Here is a 22,285-nt window from a genome sequence, read left to right on the forward strand (position 1 = left end):
TATTTCTCATAGTAGTGATGGGAATTCCGGCACTTTTAAGAGATCCGGCTCTTATGGCTCAGTTCACTTAAAAGAGCCGGCTCTTATGGCTCGGCTCACTTAAAAGATCCGGCTCTTATGGCTCGGCTCACTTAAAAGATCCGGCTCTTATGGCTCGGCTCACTTAAAAGATCCGGCTCTTATGGCTCGGCTCACTTAAAAGATCCGGCTCTTATGGCTCGGCTCACTTAAAAGATCCGGCTCATATGGCTCGGCTCACTTAAAAGATCCGGCTCTTATGGCTCGGCTCACTTAAAAGAGCCGGCTCTTTCGGCTCCCAAGTGGCTCTTCAGATTTTCTTTGGTGCTTAAATGAATTTATGACCAGAAATAATGTAAAATTATTCGTGAAATGAATTACTATGGTTCCGTTACATATAATATACCAGAAGCCCACTTACTGCAAATTAGGCCCCTTTTTCAAACCAAAAGGAATCGAAAGCAACGAACAGGAAATTTCCTACAGACAAAAAGCAATCAGATTTGTCCCTTCTGGGTAGCCATCCCCCAGAGTTTAAACACAGTGAGCACACCTGTGTAGCAGGCATCTCCTGTCCTGCTGTCCTTCACATCCTCCCTGCATTGGTTTAATGGTTGGGCCAACGCTGTGGATACCATGATTATTGTTAGCCTGTATAGTGCTGATTGCCAGCAGGCCATCGTGTCACAATGCACAAAGTATGGTATTCTCTCCATCCATCCATTTTCCAAACCGCTTATCCTACTGGGTCGCGGGGGGTCCCCGGAGCCTATGCCAGAATGGCACGAGGCAGGGAACGACCCAGGATGGGGGGCCAGCCCATCGCAGGGCACACTCAGTCCATTCACTCACACATGCACTCCTACGGGCAATTTAGCAAGTCCAATTAGCCTCAGCATGTTTTTGGACTGTGAGGGGAAACCGGAGTACCTGGAGGAGACCCCATGATGACATGGGAAGAACATGCAAACTCCACACACATGTAACCCAGGCGGAAACTCGAACGCGGGACCCAGAGGTGTGAGGCAACAGTGCTAACCACTGCACCACAATGCCGCCCCAAGTTTGGTATTATTTGTTTTAAATAAATAAATATAAAAGACATGCAATTGCAAGACACTGTCTCCATAAACTTTACTATACTATCAGAACTTCATTAGCAGCTGTTATTGATCCAGGATTTTTTTCATTCAGGGTCCAGTGAACGTTGATCAAGTCATTTTTTGATGTTTTTAATGACATTCCTTAAGGTCCTTAATTACTGTCAGGGAAAATTATTACGAGGCATTTTAAAGCATTATAAACTTCGTCTCCATTACTATAGCTGCCTGACCGATGAGGGCAAAGTCCATTATACCAGAAATGGAAAGCGATGCTCTCCAAGTCTCAACCTCCATGCTCAGGTTGCGCTCCATCACAGCCGGTGTTTCCCTACAGTCTAAGTGCTTCCTGTACATCTGCACTGTGCTCCATCATTCATGGTGGCAGCTTTATAGACCATTTTCACTGCCATGTGCAGTTCTGACATTGACTGCCAGACAGTGTTCCCTTTCTAGGATGAAAAGCACTAAAGTTGCACAGAGGAGAAGCTTCTCTCATGGCCATGAAGCTGTTATAGTAGAAGTGCTAGTTACTAGGCTTGGAACAGCCATCATGGACAGTGTTTGAAGAAATAAAATGTGCAAAAGTCAGCTAGCAGTACATTAACTATGACATGAGTCATAAATCCCGGTACTTCAGCCTCAAATGACAATGGCGAATGGTGAAAAACAGAACTGGGTGGCTTTCTTGAAAGCTTTGTAACGCTAAACAGTTCGTTATCTAGTATTTAAGATCGTTAATTAGCATGTGTTTCCAAAACCCTTCGTAACTAAAGTAGTTTGTAGATTTACGAGTGCTGCGACACACTGATTATTTTCTACGTCGTTCTTTATTTGATCTTTTGCCTGCTGTCCTGTCAGAGATATAGATATCAGCCAAAACAGATGACAAAAACACATTGACACTCTTTTCTGGACACCATAATAATTCTGATGATATAATAAGAGGTCAATACCGCAATATAGAACTATAATGTCGACTATAAATGAACGGAAATGGGGCTGGTTTTCCCTGCCGCTATTGTAATTCGATTCAGAGCCTCATCAACAGCTCCGTTATCACTGAAAACTTCATGAACCTTCTCTGGAATGTATACAGCAGGTTCTGGTTGACTTGTCTAGTTCTTGCTTCTCTCAGTTGGCAGGCTGTGTTCCATCACACAGCAGTAGCATTTGTGATGCTGTCACATTGCTGAAAAGAGAGGAAAAAAACACAAAATAAAAATTTTAACTTGTTCAGAGATTATTTTGTACCGATACAATGCATTTACATAACGAATAATTATTGTTGCATTGGAACCTTGGAAGATTCATTGCCGCACCAGTAAAACAGGGCATAGAGGGAACAGACCGCAGGGGCGCATGACAGTCAGTTATTATAGTGTCATCTGAAGACTATCAGCTCAGCTCTGGGGCTTTTGTAGCACTCATGTCACTGAGAAACAGAGGACATAAGCTACTGAGACAGTTCTAGGTTCGGAAGGAGTGGTTTGAATAGCTTAAATGATTGATAAGTAGACCAGAGATAAAAACCTTGGGTTTATAGCCGGCAATTTTACTGAAATTACACATACAACAACACACAATTACACATACACACAAAAGTAGCACAATCAATTTGGCTCAACTTCCTCTCTTCCCCTTCCCCTTTTTTAGATCCAGGATAGGTTTTGGTAATTACTATCGTAATTTTAATTAGTTTTGTTAACTAGATGTTTCTTTTTTCTAAGACCGGTTTGTATACTTTCTCTTGGGTTGATAATTAGATTCACTAAACTATTTACCTTCTTCCCTTCAGTAACTCTCAATCTGAGAGTCTGCAACTCTTACTATAGCGCCTTTCTTGAATGTACTGACCTTTTAAATCAGCGTTCTTTTAGGATACAGCTGAAAATATACTATTCAACTCAAACCATATGAACAACATGGCAAAAGAATTCAATAATGAACAGTACATTACATAGGATGTTTTTATAATATGATTCAGTTCAATGTTCCGTTCAGTCCTCATCCATTTAATCAATGAGAGGTAACTGCACAATCCTACCACAATAAACAGTGAGATAGTCTTCCAGTAGGAAAAATAAAGTTCAAACCGTGAAAAAAAAGAAAGAAAAATAAACAGTTTCCGTTTCGCAGCGGTATTTGGCTACGGTATTTTCCCACTACACGTTAGCCTCAGTACACATTAAAAGTAATATAGAACACATAAAATAAATAAATAAATAAAACAGCATTTGTACATTTAGTTGTCAAGTAAAGCCGAAAAATAACCGATTTACTTTGAATTATTTTAACATTTTCCGTTTGAAAACGAACTTCGGTTAAACCGTTTACTCGTACAACACACTTCTCTCAAACTATAAAAACACACAACAAAACTCACCAAAACTTTTTGGTTAAGGTCGCTACCGTTTCAACAATCTGTAACACTGTTTTTTAGAAATGAGATTCGTTTTCGTCTGCCTGCAAGGAAAGCTCATTGCAGCTGTTTTTGTAGATGTTTTAGGTTATGATGGCATTTTTTGTATGTTTGCCTCTAAAACGGCTTTGGACTCTACCGTATATACCGGGAGCCCAGAGGGGTCAGCCTAGCTGAAAATTAATTAATTATTTATTAATTAATTAGGAATATCATACTTTCAAAAAGTCCTTTTAAGGTCCCTTCTGGTGTCATCGCCGACATCGCGGACCTGTTAGTCTCCAAGTCGAGTACTATCCCATCCCAACTACCTACACTGTAAAAAATGTCCGTAAATTTAACAGTGAAATACCGTATAAATGCTACAGGATAATACCGTATTCCACAAAACATGCGATAACCGTGGAATTTACAGTGAAAAAACGTAATTAGTTTTACAGAGTAAGACCTTACATTTAACGGTTAAAAACATTTGAAAATACGGTTTATTGCAGTAAAATTAACAATACACTGTATTATCCCTTACAGAAAAGACATGAATTTCACATGTTTTTTAAATGTGCAAAAATGTGTTTTTGGAACATTTTTGTGTGAAACCCATGGGATCACATGTGAAAAGCCACGAGATAACATGATGCTATTATTTTGTTAAAAATTAAACCTGCTTGTGTTGATTTCAGTCAATGCTCTCTAAAAACGTCCTGGAGAAAAGCATTTCAACATATTCATGCCTAGAGTTTTTTGTAATGTACAAATTGGAAATGTATACTTAGTTGTTATCATAAAATATTGTATTGTAGTGTTTTAAAGAACAGTAAATATGCTTAGAGTACAACGCAGCCTTTAGTCAACATACTAATAACACATTTTCTGTGTTTTGATACGTTCTGCCTGTGTCCAATGTATTGTTTTGCTGTAATTCAGCAGTAGTTTTACTTTTTAGGGTGTGCTAAACGAAATATGTGAAATTTAATGCTCTGTTTTGTCTCTACTCTCAGAAATTAGTTTTAAGCATTTGAAAAAGACAATCGTTAAGCATCATCCAATCATGATAAACATTGCGCATTGGGCAAATAATTTGATTGGCTGAGTTCTCATTGGCGGGAGCGTTTGCGTTTCAGCACGTTGGAAGTGGAGAAGTGGTGAACGATTATTGCATTGACTGAACAGAACTATAATCTAGTGGGAATATAAAATAAATGTGTCTGGGCAAATTGGTAAGTTAAATTAAATCGTTTTAAGCAGTGTTAAGCAGTGTGTGGTTTTAAACACGAGTAGCATGTACCGTGTTGACGGCGCATGAACATATCTTGGCAGCACATGTAAAACTTAGATTTGCAAGCGGGATGTGAAACAGCATTTAGGTGTTTAAAACAGCAATAGAGTGCGAGTTTGTTCACGCAGTTAAAATGTTTAGTTGTTATTTCTGTGGAACATCAGTGCAAACCCTTAGGGAACATGTTTTACATGTCAAACTTCACCGTAATGAACCACGATGCGTGTTCAAGTGTGGCGCTACAGATTGCTTCAATACGTTTCGTTCATATGGGGCATTTAAGGCTCATTTTTACCGTAAACATAACACAGATTCATATGTTGATACTACAAATGCCCTTACGGTGTTTACGTGTAATATGTCTATGTGCCAGCGCCAATGTAGCGATGTCAGATCTCTAACAGCTCACCTAAAGGAACATATAGCCGAAGGACGTGTTGTGACATGTCCGGTGACAGGATGCGACCATACGTTCACTGTAAGGTCGTCGTTTACAGCCCACATGTCCAGGAAACACAGACAATGTTCTGTGGACAGTATAAGAGATCTTTATAAGGAGACAGTTTCTCAGTTTCTTGAAACTGAACCGTTAGTTACAGGCCCTACAGAGAGATTTAGTGAGACTGATGAAGGTGAAGTCCATCTTACAGAAAATTTCAGTGACCTTTTTCTTAGAAATATTTCTCTTTTCTACTTGAAATTACATGGGCAGTTTCTTCTGCCAGCATCAACTATACAAAATATTGTTGAAGAGATGCTAAGCATACATGAACTAGGACAGACATATACTTTGAATAAATTAAGTGCATTCCTGAAAAGTGACTTAACTGAATTAACAGATGAGGTTATTGGTAGTATATGTGATGTTGTGAAGGAATCTGACCTTTTCACCATTAGTCATGAAGGACCAATGAGAACCAATTTTTCAAGAACTAGGGCTTTTAAACAGATGTTTAGATACACAGAACCTGTAAAGTTGTACTTAGGAAGGGATGAAACAAGGTCACAGAGGTTTGCCTACTATGTTCCATTGAAAGACACTTTGAGACATTTACTGGAGTCTGACTTATGGCAGAATTGTGCTGCACAGGGTACATACATACCATGCACTGATGTACTTTGTGATGTCAGTGATGGTCAGGTATATAAAAACAATGAGTTATTTTCTCAAAACCCATCATGTCTAAAACTAATTCTATATCAAGATTCTTTTGAGGTGGTGAACCCATTAGGTTCAGCAAAAAGCAAGCACAAAGTAGTAGCTGTATATTTGTCTCTGGCTAATTTACCACCTCATATAAGATCAAGTACAGACCACATGTCACTTGTAATGCTGTGTCAAGAAAAAGACTTCAAACACTTTGGCCATGACAAAGTTTTCTCAAGGCTCATTGCAGACTTAAAAGACCTGGAAGACAATGGAATAACGGTGGCAGAGGAAAAAGTTAAAGGGACGGTTTTGTGCATTGCAGGGGACAATTTGGGGTCTCATAATATCGGTGGATTTACAGAAAATTTTAGTTTTTCTGAATATTTCTGCAGGTATTGCCGGATAACCCGAACAGATTTTCAAACAGATCCAAATGCATTTGGACCTCAGCGCACTCATGAGCACTACAAATCTGCAGTAGACATTTTACAGTCTGAGGAACAACAAAACGTTGAAGGTATAATATCTGAGTCCATTTTTAATTCATTGAATTACTTCGATGTTTGTATGCCTGGCCTGCCACCTTGTTTAGGCCATGACATTTTTGAGGGTATCCTTTCCTATGATTTAGCCCTTTACCTGAAGTACTTCATCAAGCAGAAAAAGTGGTTCACTTATTCAATTCTGAATGGACGCATTAAGAAATTTAAGTACAGTGGCTCTGATGCGTTGAGTAAGCCATGTGCAGTAAACTCCAATGGAGTAAAGCTTTCTGGTCAGGCTATTCAGAACTGGAATTTTCTAAGACTTCTTCCTGTGATCATGTGTGACAAGGTGAAAGAGCCCACAGATGATGTTTGGCAGTTGACCCTTCAGCTAAAAGACATTGTGGAGCTGATTTGTGCACAGAAAATTTCATTGCCAGAGGTTGCATACCTTGACGTTCTTATCCAAGAATATCTTGCTTGTAGATTTTCTCTCTTTCCAGGACATAGGTTAAAGCCTAAGCATCACTACTTGCGACACTACCCTGCACTGATTTTAAAGTTTGGTCCTTTGATCAGGTTGTGGACAATGCGATTTGAAAGTAAGCACAGTTACTTTAAAAGATGTGCTAGGAACTTAAAGAATTTCAAAAACCTGTGCTTCACTCTATCTGAAAGGCATCAAATGTACCAGGCCTATCTTTCAGAAGGGTCAATGTGGCATCTAACTTTGAGGGAAAAAAACAGCACTGCATTTTACCCAGAGCTGTATGGTGATTCTGTTAAAGATGCAGTGAGGCAGTTTGGATTTACAGAGAACAATACCAAAGTCTCAGCAGAAGTAATGTTCAGGGGTACGTTATACAAAAAGGGCCAGTTCCTTGTGACAAATAATATGGACTCAATACAGTTTGGAGAACTTGCACTTATTCTCATAAAAGATGAAGTTGTTCATTTTCTGCTGAGAAAGTATGTAGCAGAGTTCATTCCTGCATACCATTTGCATGAATTGAAAAATCAGACTGAAATAATGCATTGTGTGAAAACCAATGACCTGGCAGATTTCTATCCTTTAACATCATATATGATGAATGGAAAAAGGGTCATTCCATTAAAGCACAGCGTGATGTCACACTGAACATGATTGGTGATCTATATTTTCAAAAATTTTGGTTAATTTATAATTTATGTGAATTATTATTTTGGTTGTTTTTCAGAAATGGGTGATTCAGAGCTAAACACTTCAAACATCAGCAATGCCATTGATGCAGTACTACCTGAACTCCCAATTGCAACTAAAAAATCTCTTGAGGACACCTTAAAGTCACTTGGAGTGGAGTCCTCAGAAGATTTCAGATTTCTTCAGGAATCAGATCTGACAGCTGTACTGAAGCCCATTCAAGCCAGGAAATTTATGTCTGTTCTAAAGGAGACCAGTAAGTCCGTGTATTTGTTTCCATTACAAAAAGGGATAGTTTAATATTAAAATGAAAATTCTGTCATGTACTCACTCTCAGATTGTTCCAAAACGTGTATACATTGTTCTGCTAAACACAAAGGAAGATATTTGGAAGAATGTCAGTAACCAAGCAGATATCATTCCTATTTACTGCCTGTTTGGTTACTGACTTTCTTACAAATATCCTCCTTTGTGTTTAGCAGAACAACAAAATGTATACATGTTTGGAACAATCTGAGGGCGAGAAAGGATGACAGAATTTTCATTTTTGGGTGAACTATCCCTGTAATGGGCAGACATATATATTACGTTTGTTACTAAAACTGCAATTTGTCTGACAGTCATATATGTAAATACACAATTACCTTGCTACATGTACATAGCTTCATTGCATTGAAATGTATCCACAGGACCCTCCTGCTATGCTGCTGATCGATTCATGCTCAGTGTGGACCGCAAGATTGTGAATGATGACATCACTACATTCATCGCTGCTGTTAGCCTAATGTTCGGCAGTTATTACTGTTTTAACATTCACTACCCTACTGAACTGGCATCAGTGCTTGAATTTTTGCAAAGGTATGTAAAGACACCTAGGGAGGTTCACTTTACAGTTCCTCACAAAAGTGAGTACAACCCTTACATTTCACCAATTATTTTAGTATATCTTCCAACGGGAAAATACTAAAATATAGGTATATTTCAGAGTAGTCAGTGTGGTGTTTGTATTGCAGTATATATGTCCTGTCCACTGAAAATAACTTAACATACATCCATTAATATAAAGTAGCCGGCAACAAAAGTGAGTACACCTTATATTATACCAGATGTATGTTGTTTAACCATGCAAAGCCACGTGTCCTATTTATCATGGTCATGTTTTTGTCTGCTTGACAGGACCATACAAGTTTGTGTATCTTGTATTAGAGCAGTTAAAATTTGGTGCTTTTAGTACGATTCTCTCATACTGACCACTGGATGTTCAACATGGCACCTTATAGCAAAGAACTCACTGAGGATTTGGGAATTACAATTGTTGTTCTCCACAAAGATGGCCTATAGGCTATAAGATTGGTAACACTCTGACACCGATTTACAGTACAGTGGTCAGGGTCATAGAGAGGGTTTTCCAAGGCAGGTTACACTCGGAACAAGCCTCACAAGGGTTGATCAAAGAAGCTCATCATCCTTTGAGTCAGGTGACTTGTTGCAGTGTGCAGCATATGGTCTGTGCACTGACAAGCTGACTGCTTCTGCAATCTCTGGATGAGGACTCAGCTTCTTTGATCAACCCTTGTGAGGCTTGTTCCGAGAGTAAACCACCTTGCAAAACCTCTGTATGACCCTGGCCATTGTACTGTATCTCAGTGATCTTCTTATAGCCTATAGGCCATCTTAGTGGAGAGCAACAATTGTAATTCTCAAATCATCATAGAGTTCTTTGCTATAAGGTGCCATGTTGAACATCCAGTGGTCTGTATGAGAGAATTGTACTCAAATCACCAAATTTTAACTGCTCTAATACAAGATACACAAACTTGTATGGTCCTGTCAAGCAGACAAAAACATGAACATGATGAATAGGACATGTGGCTTTGCATGTTTGAACATCATACATCTGGTAAAACATAAGGTGTACTCACTTTTGTTGCCGGCTATTTTGACAATGATGGCTGTAAGTTATTTTCAGAGGGAAGGAAATATACACTGCTATACAAACAGCACCTTTAGTGCTCTAAAAAATATCCATATTTCATTTGTATATTTTTGTCCCTTAAAAAGATATACTAAAATAATTGCTGAAATGTGAGGGGTGGAGTCACTTTTGTGAGACTGTGGCTTCATTAACAGAGGTTTTCAATGTTGTTTTTTCTTTTCAAGGTGTTTGTTCATCATAAATCCTGAAAAGGGCACAAAGGTAGTGGAAAAGAAGAACAAAAAACGACTCCCTGTGAACCCAAGAGTCTTCACCTTAATCTCTGACCTTTCTGATTATGAGTGGCGAGAGACATTGTAAATGGCCTGCAAAGGTGCCCAGCAACTTTTGTTCCTTGTTCTGCCTTAGTAGTTATTATTGTAAATGTTCGACTTAAACTTTACCTATCTTCTCTAGCTCAATATAAAGTGGCAGTTGGATAGTGGAATCTAAATTTTAAATGCATAGTCTTGACCGACTGATTCTTGTCTGATTTTAAGACTAATCTTAAGCCATTGTATACTTATGATAAAACACAAGAAAAAAACACTAATGTTATTTTAAATGCCTGCCAATCTTTATTAAAAATACTTGGGACCACACTGATGTGTAAGTCTTTATTAGATTTTGATGGGTTTTGATTATTTGATTTAGGTTTGTATACAAGTATTCTTAATAGTTTCTTAAAGGTAAAATCTGAATGTTTAGCAGTGTAACTTCTATCTCTTCTTGCTCCCAGCTAATGTGATAAAATGGTGCTTTCACGGAATTGCTGAATGAATTCACTCATGTTCAGTTGATTTATATTAAAAATAATTCAACAGCATTTACATATTTAATGTTTTTTTCCTTAGTTTAAATGGTTTTCTGTCTGCTTTGTGAAATAACTATAGGTTTTAACCAAATTTGTTACAACATAAACCTATAATTTAGACAGTTCTGAACTGTAAAAAAGATGGTAATGAACCGTATTTGTTACAACATAAACCTATAATTTAGACAGTTCTGAACTGTAAAAAAGATGGTAATGAACCGTATTTGTTACAACATAAACCTATAAATTAGACAGTTCTGAACTGTAGAAAAGATGGTCATGAACCGTAATTATTACAGTGTAAACGCTGGAATTTGACAGGTATAAACTGTTTTTATAGCATCATAAATATGTAAATTAGACAGTTATAAACCGTAAAAAAAACAATTAAAATCTGTAAAATATACAGTACAGTGGGTGCAATCCTGTAAAACCAATAACGGTGCTACTGTATTTTTTACGGTAAAGTTCTGGCAACCACAGCTGCCGGTTTTTTACCGTAAAATTTACGGTTTATTTTTTACAGTGTAGCTGGCCAGCTTGCAAGCTAGCGGACCTCGTAGGTGCCCGCAGGCATCTTACGTTAGCAAGATAAGTTTTGTTAAAATTAATCCAGCTAGCGAATTACTTACATAAAAACCTATTACGTGGGGGCGCAATAAGTTATCGGATTGACTAGTAAACGACAAGAAACATAAATAACACAATCAACAAAAATCTGCTGCCAAGTCAATCAGTACTTGTATTTCCCGCTTGCTCCATTTTGGACAGCAGTTAGACGAACTCTATCTGCAGTCTATTAGTCATCCTGCTGGTCCCGAATGTAAAGGGTTGAATTTCGGACCGTATTTTAAACCACTGAAATTCTGGCAGCGTATTTGAAACAGCAAAAATAACGGGACTGAATATTGTAAAGCGCAAATAAGACGACTGAATATCACTGCTTGAATAATAAAGATACGAATAAAACACATGGAATATTTTCAACTGAATTTCTTCTTTTCAAATTTATTTTGAGGCGAAATTAACTGAATTCATGTGCTTGAGTTATAAACATGCACTTTAAAATACGTATGTTTTGGAACTGAATTTTGGAAGCCGAATATTTTTGTACTGAATATTTAAGCAGTGAAATTACAATTGAAATGTTTTCAGTTGAAATGTTCAATGTTTAAATGTATACACATATTAAATTACAGTCCCCAAAAATTCAAAGCATCTATAATGCAATGTTTTTTTTATTTGATAAGTGTAATTCAACGTGTTTTTTTTCCATCAACGACTTTTCTCATTAATTTACCTCCATATTCCTGTCATCGCTTCCAAAACACTTAGTTGGTCTCAGAAAAAGAAAAAATACGGCTAGCACCTCATTCTTTCCCGCCAGAAGTAACGGTTTCTTTCGTAGCCATAGTATGTGTATGTCCCCTATATATATATATATATTACTTGATTTATATATTTTTATACATATTTTTCTTTTCCCGTGATGTTTGTTTCACACTTAACGAATACACATGGGGTTTCCTTGTATGAATTCCTTCGAGTGCCGACGACACTTCTGACATTTGTGAAACTAGTGCCTACGCAAGCACCAAACTGAAAACAAAGAAACGTTAAAAATCGAAAACTTAACATTAATTCTAAATACACATCATTGATAAAGGCAGGTCAAATATCCCACAGTTAGTTTGATTAGTCGTATATACTATACGACTAGGCTATAGGATTTTGGTTTGATGTAAGCACACTAGATTAACAATAAATGCCTATAGAAAGAATAGTGAGTTAAGTAATTTTGGTATATGACTTTCGTATTACTGATTTAGCTGAGAACTGGCGTTATTAATATTTTATGCTTCCAGATGGCATAGCTTTTACCGCGAACTTGCTTCCATTTGTAAGCTGTTGCTCGCAAAAGCCAGTTGTCTGTTTTTGAGAATTAAGATAAAATATGTCTCCTGGTTCTTACAACTTTTAGGGGAATAAAATCGAGCATTCCATATGTTTATATGTTAAAGCATTTTTATAAAAATAATGCTGGTGGAAGTTTATTTTGTTCATTTAAAGCAATAAAAAAAAAAATAGTACGTAGTAGCTTAACGGTTTCAACAAGTCGCGGAGTAAGCTATGGTCAAGTTAATTAGCAGCTTGTTCTTTCGGGGCAAATAACTAAATTAGTAACTGAATAAATATTTCGTGTTATAATTTTGCCCATGTTTTATAGAGCCAACATTTAAAAGGTGAATTCGTGAACAATGTAAACTGCTGCGCGCAAAACCAAGCTCTCTTTTGGTTAGAAATATTGCCAAGCAGCGTTACCACATTTCAGAAGAGAAAGATGATAGATAGATGGACGGCTGGATAGATTTTTATTGCCATTTGCACAGGTACAGCTCAGTACATGTACATTGGATTTCTTGTGTGTATCTCCCAGAGTCATTTTATAAAACAGAGAACGGGGAGAAGCGGCAATTACAAAATATATATATAAAACCAGCAAACCCACAAATTGCAGGACGGAGTAAATAGATGTGTACAGTGTACAGACGCAGATACAGGTTACAGAGTGCATGGCCTGGGTGGATGAATTATTTCACAGAAATAATATTAAGACAGTATATTGTATACAAAAGTGGAATGCTGCATGTTTGTTAGGCTATTGCACTGAAAGAGTTATTTGATTAACTAACAGGAAGACACAGAATGAGAGTGAGGTTGTAGTACTCCGATGTGTCTGATTGCCTCTTTGGAGTGGTAACTGTCCAGGTAATGTCCATGGGGGAAGTGGGGGGTGCTGTGTTTTTTACCCACCTTGTCTGGGAAAAAGCTATTGTGGAATCATGCTCTATAGGTGGTGATTCTGTGGTGTAGCAACTATAACACAGAAACAAGCCCGAAATAAGCGACCTGGCTTGGAAAAAAAAGCCCAAAACAAACAACCTCACCTTTTCCACAACGAATAAGAGACCACTTAATCAACGAGTATGAATTTATTTTTCATGTAATACGTAACAAAAGCCATGAAATGTATCTGGCCAACAAAAAAATGGATGATTAAACATGAAAGTCAATAGTGATTCAGAAATACTTCATATGTGGCTGACAATTTGAACACAGACCCATATTCAGAATAGTATAACCTACGTATAGAAAACCTGCAGAGTGTAAAGTAACAGCTAGCCTATATGCCCTAAATTTATTAACTAATTTCTCACAAATCATACCAAACTGGTAGCCTAACTTTGATGCCCCTGTAGGCTTGTTCTTATCTTCACCCTTGTATTATCAGCTCTGTTCCTCTGTAACACACAGACACACACATACATACACACACAGCTTCATTAAAAAGAAAAAAATACCTGATTTATATTCCTATTTTAGTCATAAACTGTTATGAAAGATACATTAACACCACTTACCTTTGTTAAAATCTGTTCATGCTGTCTTCATGTGCATCTATCTCTCTGCTCTCTCCCTTTATGGTCCCATCTCTGGGCTTGGGACAAAGTCCTTGAAGCATATGTCTAGTCATCTCAGTCCATGCTTAATGTGGAGTATGCTGCTGAGTGTTTCCTGTCCCATCCTGCTCCTCAATTTAGATTTGACAAGGCTCATCACTGAGAAACCTCTCTCTACACTGACATACTTCAAGAGCATTGCTAGCAATGACAACAAACAAGGCAAGTTGTTTGATTGGATGGTCCTCACTACTATCTTTGTAACTCAGTATTTCCACCCAAAATTCCTCTGCCTGGCTGTCCTCCCTATTTGTCCCAAGACTGGCAATATCTCCACAGAAGAGCTTCAGCATTGAGACTGATCTGATCAGGGGCTTTGATTCAGACAAAACAACAGTTGCACTTAACAATGCCATAGATTTCCATATCTAGATGTTAGCTTTTTTGCTACGCAAACGAAAAAACATCACACCTAAAAAAATAGTTTGTAAGACTTTATTTAAATTAGGTTTCAGGAGAGTACATGTTTGAGACAGTCAAATCTGGGACAGGGGCTGGCCGATGCCCCTAGATGCACCCAACACTGTTACCTTTGTTGTGATCGCCCGGTGGGCAGGAAGGCAGCGAAGCCGTGGAGTCAGGAATAGGGGTTTTATTCCTCAAAATGACAGGGCAGGGTACAGCACGATAAACAACATGACTGACTGACCTGGAGAAACAGACTTGAACATGGACTGAAATATACAAGACAGGTGCGAAATAACAGGAATCAGGTGATTACAATCGGGGCAGCACACGTGGTTAATAAGTGGGCGTGGTACACACGAGGATCGGATGAGCTGGGCATGACAACCTTGGAATTGTTCTGGGAATGCTCCAGGGGATGCTTAGGGCTGATCTTGCAATGTGGGAAAACATTCTGAGGACTGGTTTGCTGATAAGTTTAAAACAAAATGGAAATTATGCAGATTCTCTCTTAGTAATGGCACTAATGGCACCACGGCTTCCGGTTGAGACCGACAAAAGACTTTGATTAAAGGACTGGAATGAATTAAAGTTCAAGCAAATGCCCTGTGGTTAAAAGAGTGCTATATAAATTTAGCCTTAGATGGAGTTTCCTACCTGGTTTGGGCTGCATTCCCAAGCACCGCTGTTTTTTTCTACCTAAATTTTAGGACAGTACATGTTTGATACAGTCAAATCCTGCTTCTTCCCATCAATCAGGGAATACTTATATCACAGAAAAGCAGTCCAGCAGAAAGCCTGTGTTAGAAGGAATTTTTGTGGCGCTGCCCTTGACCAGCAGAAATTCAGCAGAAGTTCAGCAGAAATTCCTCCCCTTTCTTGATGGAGGCCTTCAACTCGCACAACGCTTCCGCCACCAGCTTCTCCTCAAAGGCAGAGAGCTTGGCAAAGCCCAGGTTGTTTTCAATTCCATGTTTCCCGAGGAAGAGAGGGATAGACAAGTATTTGCATTCGCTTATCTCGGATCTCACAAATGCATACTCGACAACCTCCTCTTTGCCATTCATAGCGTCCAGCAGAGAGAATGTGAACCTAGCTCCCGCATACGTCATTGAGAGTGTGGTAGAGCCTGCCCCAACCCTACAATGATGGTGTGGCTATTGAACAGGTCATTGCAAGTTATTCCAGGCTTCCTGGCCACTCCAGCAGAAAGGAGCAAAACTTTGCACCCCTTCAGAGCTACATCGAGTTGCTCTGGGCCGATGTAGCCAGTGGCCTGGGCCCTGGTCTCAATGTGGCTAAGGTCAGCAGCAACACCGAGGGTGTGGACGATATCATACAGGGAGAGCTGACTCACCAGGTTTAACGACAGAACACTGGGGAAAGGTCCAACGGTCCTTTATTGGGGCAAATCAGAGAAGTCCAAACAAGCAGGGTCACAACCAAAATCCGTCCGATCCGTAATACCGAAGTCAAAGGGAAAACCGTAATCGTAGTCAGGTCGGGTGCCGTTAGGTCGAAGATCTGGGAGATCTGTCCGAGGACGCGGACAGGAGACATAGGGAGCAAACATGAGGGAAGATCAGGGCTGCGGCGGACAGGAGTGGGAAGGGTCCGGGGGTGCAGGAAGTGGGAGCAGGGAGAGTCGGGGGGATTGGAGCTGGAACAGAGACACAGGAAGAGGTTGCTCAGAAATTGCATTCTAACAATATCTTGGACGGAGTGATCGTTGTGCAAGGTTTAAGTAGTGAAGGGGGGTGTGGCTTCGATTGGTCGCAGCTGCCGGTGTGATACCAGGGCACTCCTTTTCAGCAGCAAGGACAGGGGCTTGCAGATGCCTCCGAATGCACCCAACACTGTTATCTTGGCAATATTCGGGGATACTCCAACCGATGATTAGAGCTGATCTTGCAATGCAGGAAAACATTCTGAGGACTGATAACAAAATGGAAATTATGCAGATTCTCCTTTGGTAATGGCACTAACATCCTGTACCACGGCTCCCAGTTGAGACCGACAAAAGATTTTTGATTAAAGAACTGGATTGAATTTAAGTTCAAGCAAATGCCCTGTGGTTAAAAGATTGCTATATAAATTTAGGCTTAGATGGAGTTTCTTAGCAGGTTTGGGTTGCATTCACAAGCACACGTGGTTAATGAGTGGGCGTGGCACACACGAGGATCGGATGAGCTGGGCATGACAACCTTGGCATTGTTCTGGGAATGCTCCAGGCGATGCTTAGGGCTGATCTTGCAATGCGGGAAAACATTCTGAGGACTGGTTTGCTGATAAGTTTAAAACAAAATGGAAATTATGCAGATTCTCTCTTAGTAATGGCACTAATGGCACCACGGCTTCCGGTTGAGACCGACAAAAGACTTTGATTAAAGGACTGGAATAAATTAAAGTTCAAGCAAATGGCCTGTGGTAAGAAGAGTGGTATATAAATTTAGCCTTAGATGGAGTTTCCTACCTGGTTTGGGCTGCATTCCCAAGCACCGCTGTTTGTTACATCGAGTCGCTCTGGGCCGATGTAGCCAGTGACCTGGGCCCTGGTCTCAATGTGGCTAAGGTCAGCATCAACACCAAGGGTGTGGACGATATCATAGAGGGAGAGCTGACTCATGTGGAAGAAATTTCTCGAAGTCCAATGTTTAAGTGTTTGACAGAACTTTATTATTCGATGAGCTCAAAGGGAACAGACACTCAGCAATCATGCGTCTCGTGTTCTGCTCCCCGAACAACAAGTGCATACATCTCTCATAGCCAAAAATGCCGTCATCAGGTAGTTCAAAGAAAAGGATCAAGTGTCTGTAGACACCAGGCACTTCTGCTTATTGAGGCTTGCTTATCAGCACAGAAATTCCTTTGCAGTTTCATACTGAGTCGAGTTAAATTTATCCAATTACCCAATTACTTTTATCTCACTTCCAGGTCATGCTGACCCGGGCCCTTGCTGAGCAAGCTACATTATGGCAAACGTTAGTTCCTTCGTAGAAAATAGAAATCCCTTTACTTACAGTAAGCAAGCTTGCATTAGTACATTGTGCTTGATACATCAGACTGATTCAAGTGAGGTTATATTGTTTCAATCATTATAGGTAAATCAACAACACATTATAAACTCAATTATTAATTACTGATTAGGTAATGCATTTTGCATAATCATCTATATTCCATTATTGATTACAGGTATTTGCATAATCAAGAATTTTCTATCACACTCACCAGGTTTAACGACAGAACACTGGGGAAAGGTCCAACGGTCCTTTATTGGGGCAAATCAGAGAAGTCCAAACAAGCAGGGTCACAACCAAAATCCGTCCGATCCGTAATACCGAAGTCAAAGGGAAAACCGTAATCGTAGTCAGGTCGGGTGCCGTTAGGTCGAAGATCTGGGAGATCTGTCCGAGGACGCGGACAGGACACATAGGGAGCAAACATGAGGGAAGATCAGGGCTGCGGCGGACAGGAGTGGGAAGGGTCCGGGGGTGCAGGAAGTGGGAGCAGGGAGAGTCGGGGGGATTGGAGCTGGAACAGAGACACAGGAAGAGGTTGCTCAGAAATTGCATTCTAACAATATCTTGGACGGAGTGATCGTTGTGCAAGGTTTAAGTAGTGAAGGGGGGTGTGGCTTCGATTGGTCGCAGCTGCCGGTGTGATACCAGGGCACTCCTTTTCAGCAGCAAGGACAGGGGCTTGCAGATGCCTCCGAATGCACCCAACACTGTTATCTTGGCAATATTCGGGGATACTCCAACCGATGATTAGAGCTGATCTTGCAATGCAGGAAAACATTCTGAGGACTGATAACAAAATGGAAATTATGCAGATTCTCCTTTGGTAATGGCACTAACATCCTGTACCACGGCTCCCAGTTGAGACCGACAAAAGATTTTTGATTAAAGAACTGGATTGAATTTAAGTTCAAGCAAATGCCCTGTGGTTAAAAGATTGCTATATAAATTTAGGCTTAGATGGAGTTTCTTAGCAGGTTTGGGTTGCATTCACAAGCACACGTGGTTAATGAGTGGGCGTGGCACACACGAGGATCGGATGAGCTGGGCATGACAACCTTGGCATTGTTCTGGGAATGCTCCAGGCGATGCTTAGGGCTGATCTTGCAATGCGGGAAAACATTCTGAGGATTGGTTTGCTGATAAGTTTAAAACAAAATGGAAATTATGCAGATTCTCTCTTAGTAATGGCACTAATGGCACCACGGCTTCCGGTTGAGACCGACAAAAGACTTTGATTAAAGGACTGGAATAAATTAAAGTTCAAGCAAATGGCCTGTGGTAAGAAGAGTGGTATATAAATTTAGCCTTAGATGGAGTTTCCTACCTGGTTTGGGCTGCATTCCCAAGCACCGCTGTTTGTTACATCGAGTCGCTCTGGGCCGATGTAGCCAGTGACCTGGGCCCTGGTCTCAATGTGGCTAAGGTCAGCATCAACACCAAGGGTGTGGACGATATCATAGAGGGAGAGCTGACTCATGTGGAAGAAATTTCTCGAAGTCCAATGTTTAAGTGTTTGACAGAACTTTATTATTCGATGAGCTCAAAGGGAACAGACACTCAGCAATCATGCGTCTCGTGTTCTGCTCCCCGAACAACAAGTGCATACATCTCTCATAGCCAAAAATGCCGTCATCAGGTAGTTCAAAGAAAAGGATCAAGTGTCTGTAGACACCAGGCACTTCTGCTTATTGAGGCTTGCTTATCAGCACAGAAATTCCTTTGCAGTTTCATACTGAGTCGAGTTAAATTTATCCAATTACCCAATTACTTTTATCTCACTTCCAGGTCATGCTGACCCGGGCCCTTGCTGAGCAAGCTACATTATGGCAAACGTTAGTTCCTTCGTAGAAAATAGAAATCCCTTTACTTACAGTAAGCAAGCTTGCATTAGTACATTGTGCTTGATACATCAGACTGATTCAAGTGAGGTTATATTGTTTCAATCATTATAGGTAAATCAACAACACATTATAAACTCAATTATTAATTACTGATTAGGTAATGCATTTTGCATAATCATCTATATTCCATTATTGATTACAGGTATTTGCATAATCAAGAATTTTCTATCACACTCACCAGGTTTAACGACAGAACACTGGGGAAAGGTCCAACGGTCCTTTATTGGGGCAAATCAGAGAAGTCCAAACAAGCAGGGTCACAACCAAAATCCGTCCGATCCGTAATACCGAAGTCAAAGGGAAAACCGTAATCGTAGTCAGGTCGGGTGCCGTTAGGTCGAAGATCTGGGAGATCTGTCCGAGGACGCGGACAGGACACATAGGGAGCAAACATGAGGGAAGATCAGGGCTGCGGCGGACAGGAGTGGGAAGGGTCCGGGGGTGCAGGAAGTGGGAGCAGGGAGAGTCGGGGGGATTGGAGCTGGAACAGAGACACAGGAAGAGGTTGCTCAGAAATTGCATTCTAACAATATCTTGGACGGAGTGATCGTTGTGCAAGGTTTAAGTAGTGAAGGGGGGTGTGGCTTCGATTGGTCGCAGCTGCCGGTGTGATACCAGGGCACTCCTTTTCAGCAGCAAGGACAGGGGCTTGCAGATGCCTCCGAATGCACCCAACACTGTTATCTTGGCAATATTCGGGGATACTCCAACCGATGATTAGAGCTGATCTTGCAATGCAGGAAAACATTCTGAGGACTGATAACAAAATGGAAATTATGCAGATTCTCCTTTGGTAATGGCACTAACATCCTGTACCACGGCTCCCAGTTGAGACCGACAAAAGATTTTTGATTAAAGAACTGGATTGAATTTAAGTTCAAGCAAATGCCCTGTGGTTAAAAGATTGCTATATAAATTTAGGCTTAGATGGAGTTTCTTAGCAGGTTTGGGTTGCATTCCCAAGCACACGTGGTTAATGAGTGGGCGTGGCACACACGAGGATCGGATGAGCTGGGCATGACAACCTTGGCATTGTTCTGGGAATGCTCCAGGCGATGCTTAGGGCTGATCTTGCAATGCGGGAAAACATTCTGAGGACTGGTTTGCTGATAAGTTTAAAACAAAATGGAAATTATGCAGATTCTCTCTTAGTAATGGCACTAATGGCACCACGGCTTCCGGTTGAGACCGACAAAAGACTTTGATTAAAGGACTGGAATGAATTAAAGTTCAAGCAAATGGCCTGTGGTAAGAAGAGTGCTATATAAATTTAGCCTTAGATGGAGTTTCCTACCTGTTTTGGGCTGCATTCCCAAGCACCGCTGTTTTTTTCTACCTAAATTTTAGGACAGTACATGTTTGATACAGTCAAATCCTGCTTCTTCCCATCAATCAGGGAATACTTATATCACAGAAAAGCAGTCCAGCAGAAAGCCTGTGTTAGAAGGAATTTTTGTGGCGCTGCCCTTGACCAGCAGAAATTCAGCAGAAGTTCAGCAGAAATTCCTCCCCTTTCTTGATGGAGGCCTTCAACTCGCACAACGCTTCCGCCACCAGCTTCTCCTCAAAGGCAGAGAGCTTGGCAAAGCCCAGGTTGTTTTCAATTCCATGTTTCCCGAGGAAGAGAGGGATAGACAAGTATTTGCATTCGCTTATCTCGGATCTCACAAATGCATACTCGACAACCTCCTCTTTACCATTCATAGCGTCCAGCAGAGAGAAGGTGAACCTAGCTCCCGCATACGTCATTGAGAGTGTGGTAGAGCCTGCCCCAACCCTACAATGATGGTGTGGCTATTGAACAGGTCATTGCAAGTTATTCCGGGCTTCCTGGCCACTCCAGCAGAAAGGAGCAAAACTTTGCACCCCTTCAGAGCTACATCGAGTTGCTCTGGGCCGATGTAGCCAGTGGCCTGGGCCCTGGTCTCAATGTGGCTAAGGTCAGCAGCAACACCGAGGGTGTGGACGATATCATACAGGGAGAGCTGACTCACCAGGTTTAACGACAGAACACTAGGGAAAGGTCCAACGGTCCTTTATTGGGGCAAATCAGAGAAGTCCAAACAAGCAGGGTCACAACCAAAATCCGTCCGATCCGTAATACCGAAGTCAAAGGGAAAACCGTAATCGTAGTCAGGTCGGGTGCCGTTAGGTCGAAGATCTGGGAGATCTGTCCGAGGACGCGGACAGGACACATAGGGAGCAAACATGAGGGAAGATCAGGGCTGCGGCGGACAGGAGTGGGAAGGGTCCGGGGGTGCAGGAAGTGGGAGCAGGGAGAGTCGGGGGGATTGGAGCTGGAACAGAGACACAGGAAGAGGTTGCTCTTAAATTGCATTCTAACAATATCTTGGACGGAGTGATCGTTGTGCAAGGTTTAAGTAGTGAAGGGGGGTGTGGCTTCGATTGGTCGCAGCTGCCGGTGTGATACCAGGGCACTCCTTTTCAGCAGCAAGGACAGGGGCTTGCAGATGCCTCCGAATGCACCCAACACTGTTATCTTGGCAATATTCGGGGATACTCCAACCGATGATTAGAGCTGATCTTGCAATGCAGGAAAACATTCTGAGGACTGATAACAAAATGGAAATTATGCAGATTCTCCTTTGGTAATGGCACTAACATCCTGTACCACGGCTCCCAGTTGAGACCGACAAAAGATTTTTGATTAAAGAACTGGATTGAATTTAAGTTCAAGCAAATGCCCTGTGGTTAAAAGATTGCTATATAAATTTAGGCTTAGATGGAGTTTCTTAGCAGGATTGGGTTGCATTCCCAAGCACAGGTGGTTAATGAGTGGGCGTGGCACACACGAGGATCGGATGAGCTGGGCATGACAACCTTGGCATTGTTCTGGGAATGCTCCAGGCGATGCTTAGGGCTGATCTTGCAATGCGGGAAAACATTCTGAGGACTGGTTTGCTGATAAGTTTAAAACAAAATGGAAATTATGCAGATTCTCTCTTAGTAATGGCACTAATGGCACCACGGCTTCCGGTTGAGACCGACAAAAGACTT

The 22,285-nt window shown here is 40.8% G+C and overlaps 1 protein-coding gene across 2 annotated transcripts; it reads left to right on the top strand.

Moving 5' to 3' along the window:
* Positions 1–6,430: 6,430 nt before the first annotated feature.
* Positions 6,431–10,384, top strand: LOC125727551 (uncharacterized). Of its 2 annotated transcripts, none has more exons than XR_007388797.1 (4): positions 6,431–6,483; positions 7,669–7,887; positions 8,321–8,489; positions 9,792–10,384. XR_007388797.1 is itself a non-coding variant. In XM_049004354.1 (4 exons), exons 1-4 carry the CDS (start codon positions 6,789–6,791, stop codon positions 9,925–9,927), a joined length of 789 nt encoding a protein of 262 aa, XP_048860311.1. In that variant the 5' UTR covers positions 6,688–6,788; the 3' UTR covers positions 9,928–10,384. The 2 variants fall into 2 exon arrangements, 1 of the variants encoding a protein (XP_048860311.1); XM_049004354.1 differs by lacking the exon at positions 6,431–6,483 and adding an exon at positions 6,688–7,053.
* Positions 10,385–22,285: the final 11,901 nt, after the last annotated feature.

This window comes from Brienomyrus brachyistius, unplaced genomic scaffold (assembly GCF_023856365.1).
Source record: "Brienomyrus brachyistius isolate T26 unplaced genomic scaffold, BBRACH_0.4 scaffold102, whole genome shotgun sequence".
Classification (NCBI taxonomy): Eukaryota; Metazoa; Chordata; class Actinopteri; order Osteoglossiformes; family Mormyridae; genus Brienomyrus; species Brienomyrus brachyistius.

What these genes read in the sequence shown, in the direction of transcription:
- LOC125727551 (XM_049004354.1), top strand. Translation starts at nt 6,789, where the DNA reads ATGTGTGACAAGGTGAAAGAGCCCACAGATGATGTTTGGCAGTTGACC. An exon ending in GTGGACAATGCGATTTGAAA is followed by an intron (nt 7,054 to 7,668) that starts GTAAGCACAGTT and finishes GTTGTTTTTCAG; the next exon opens with AAATGGGTGATTCAGAGCTA. An exon ending in GTCTGTTCTAAAGGAGACCA is followed by an intron (nt 7,888 to 8,320) that starts GTAAGTCCGTGT and finishes ATGTATCCACAG; the next exon opens with GACCCTCCTGCTATGCTGCT.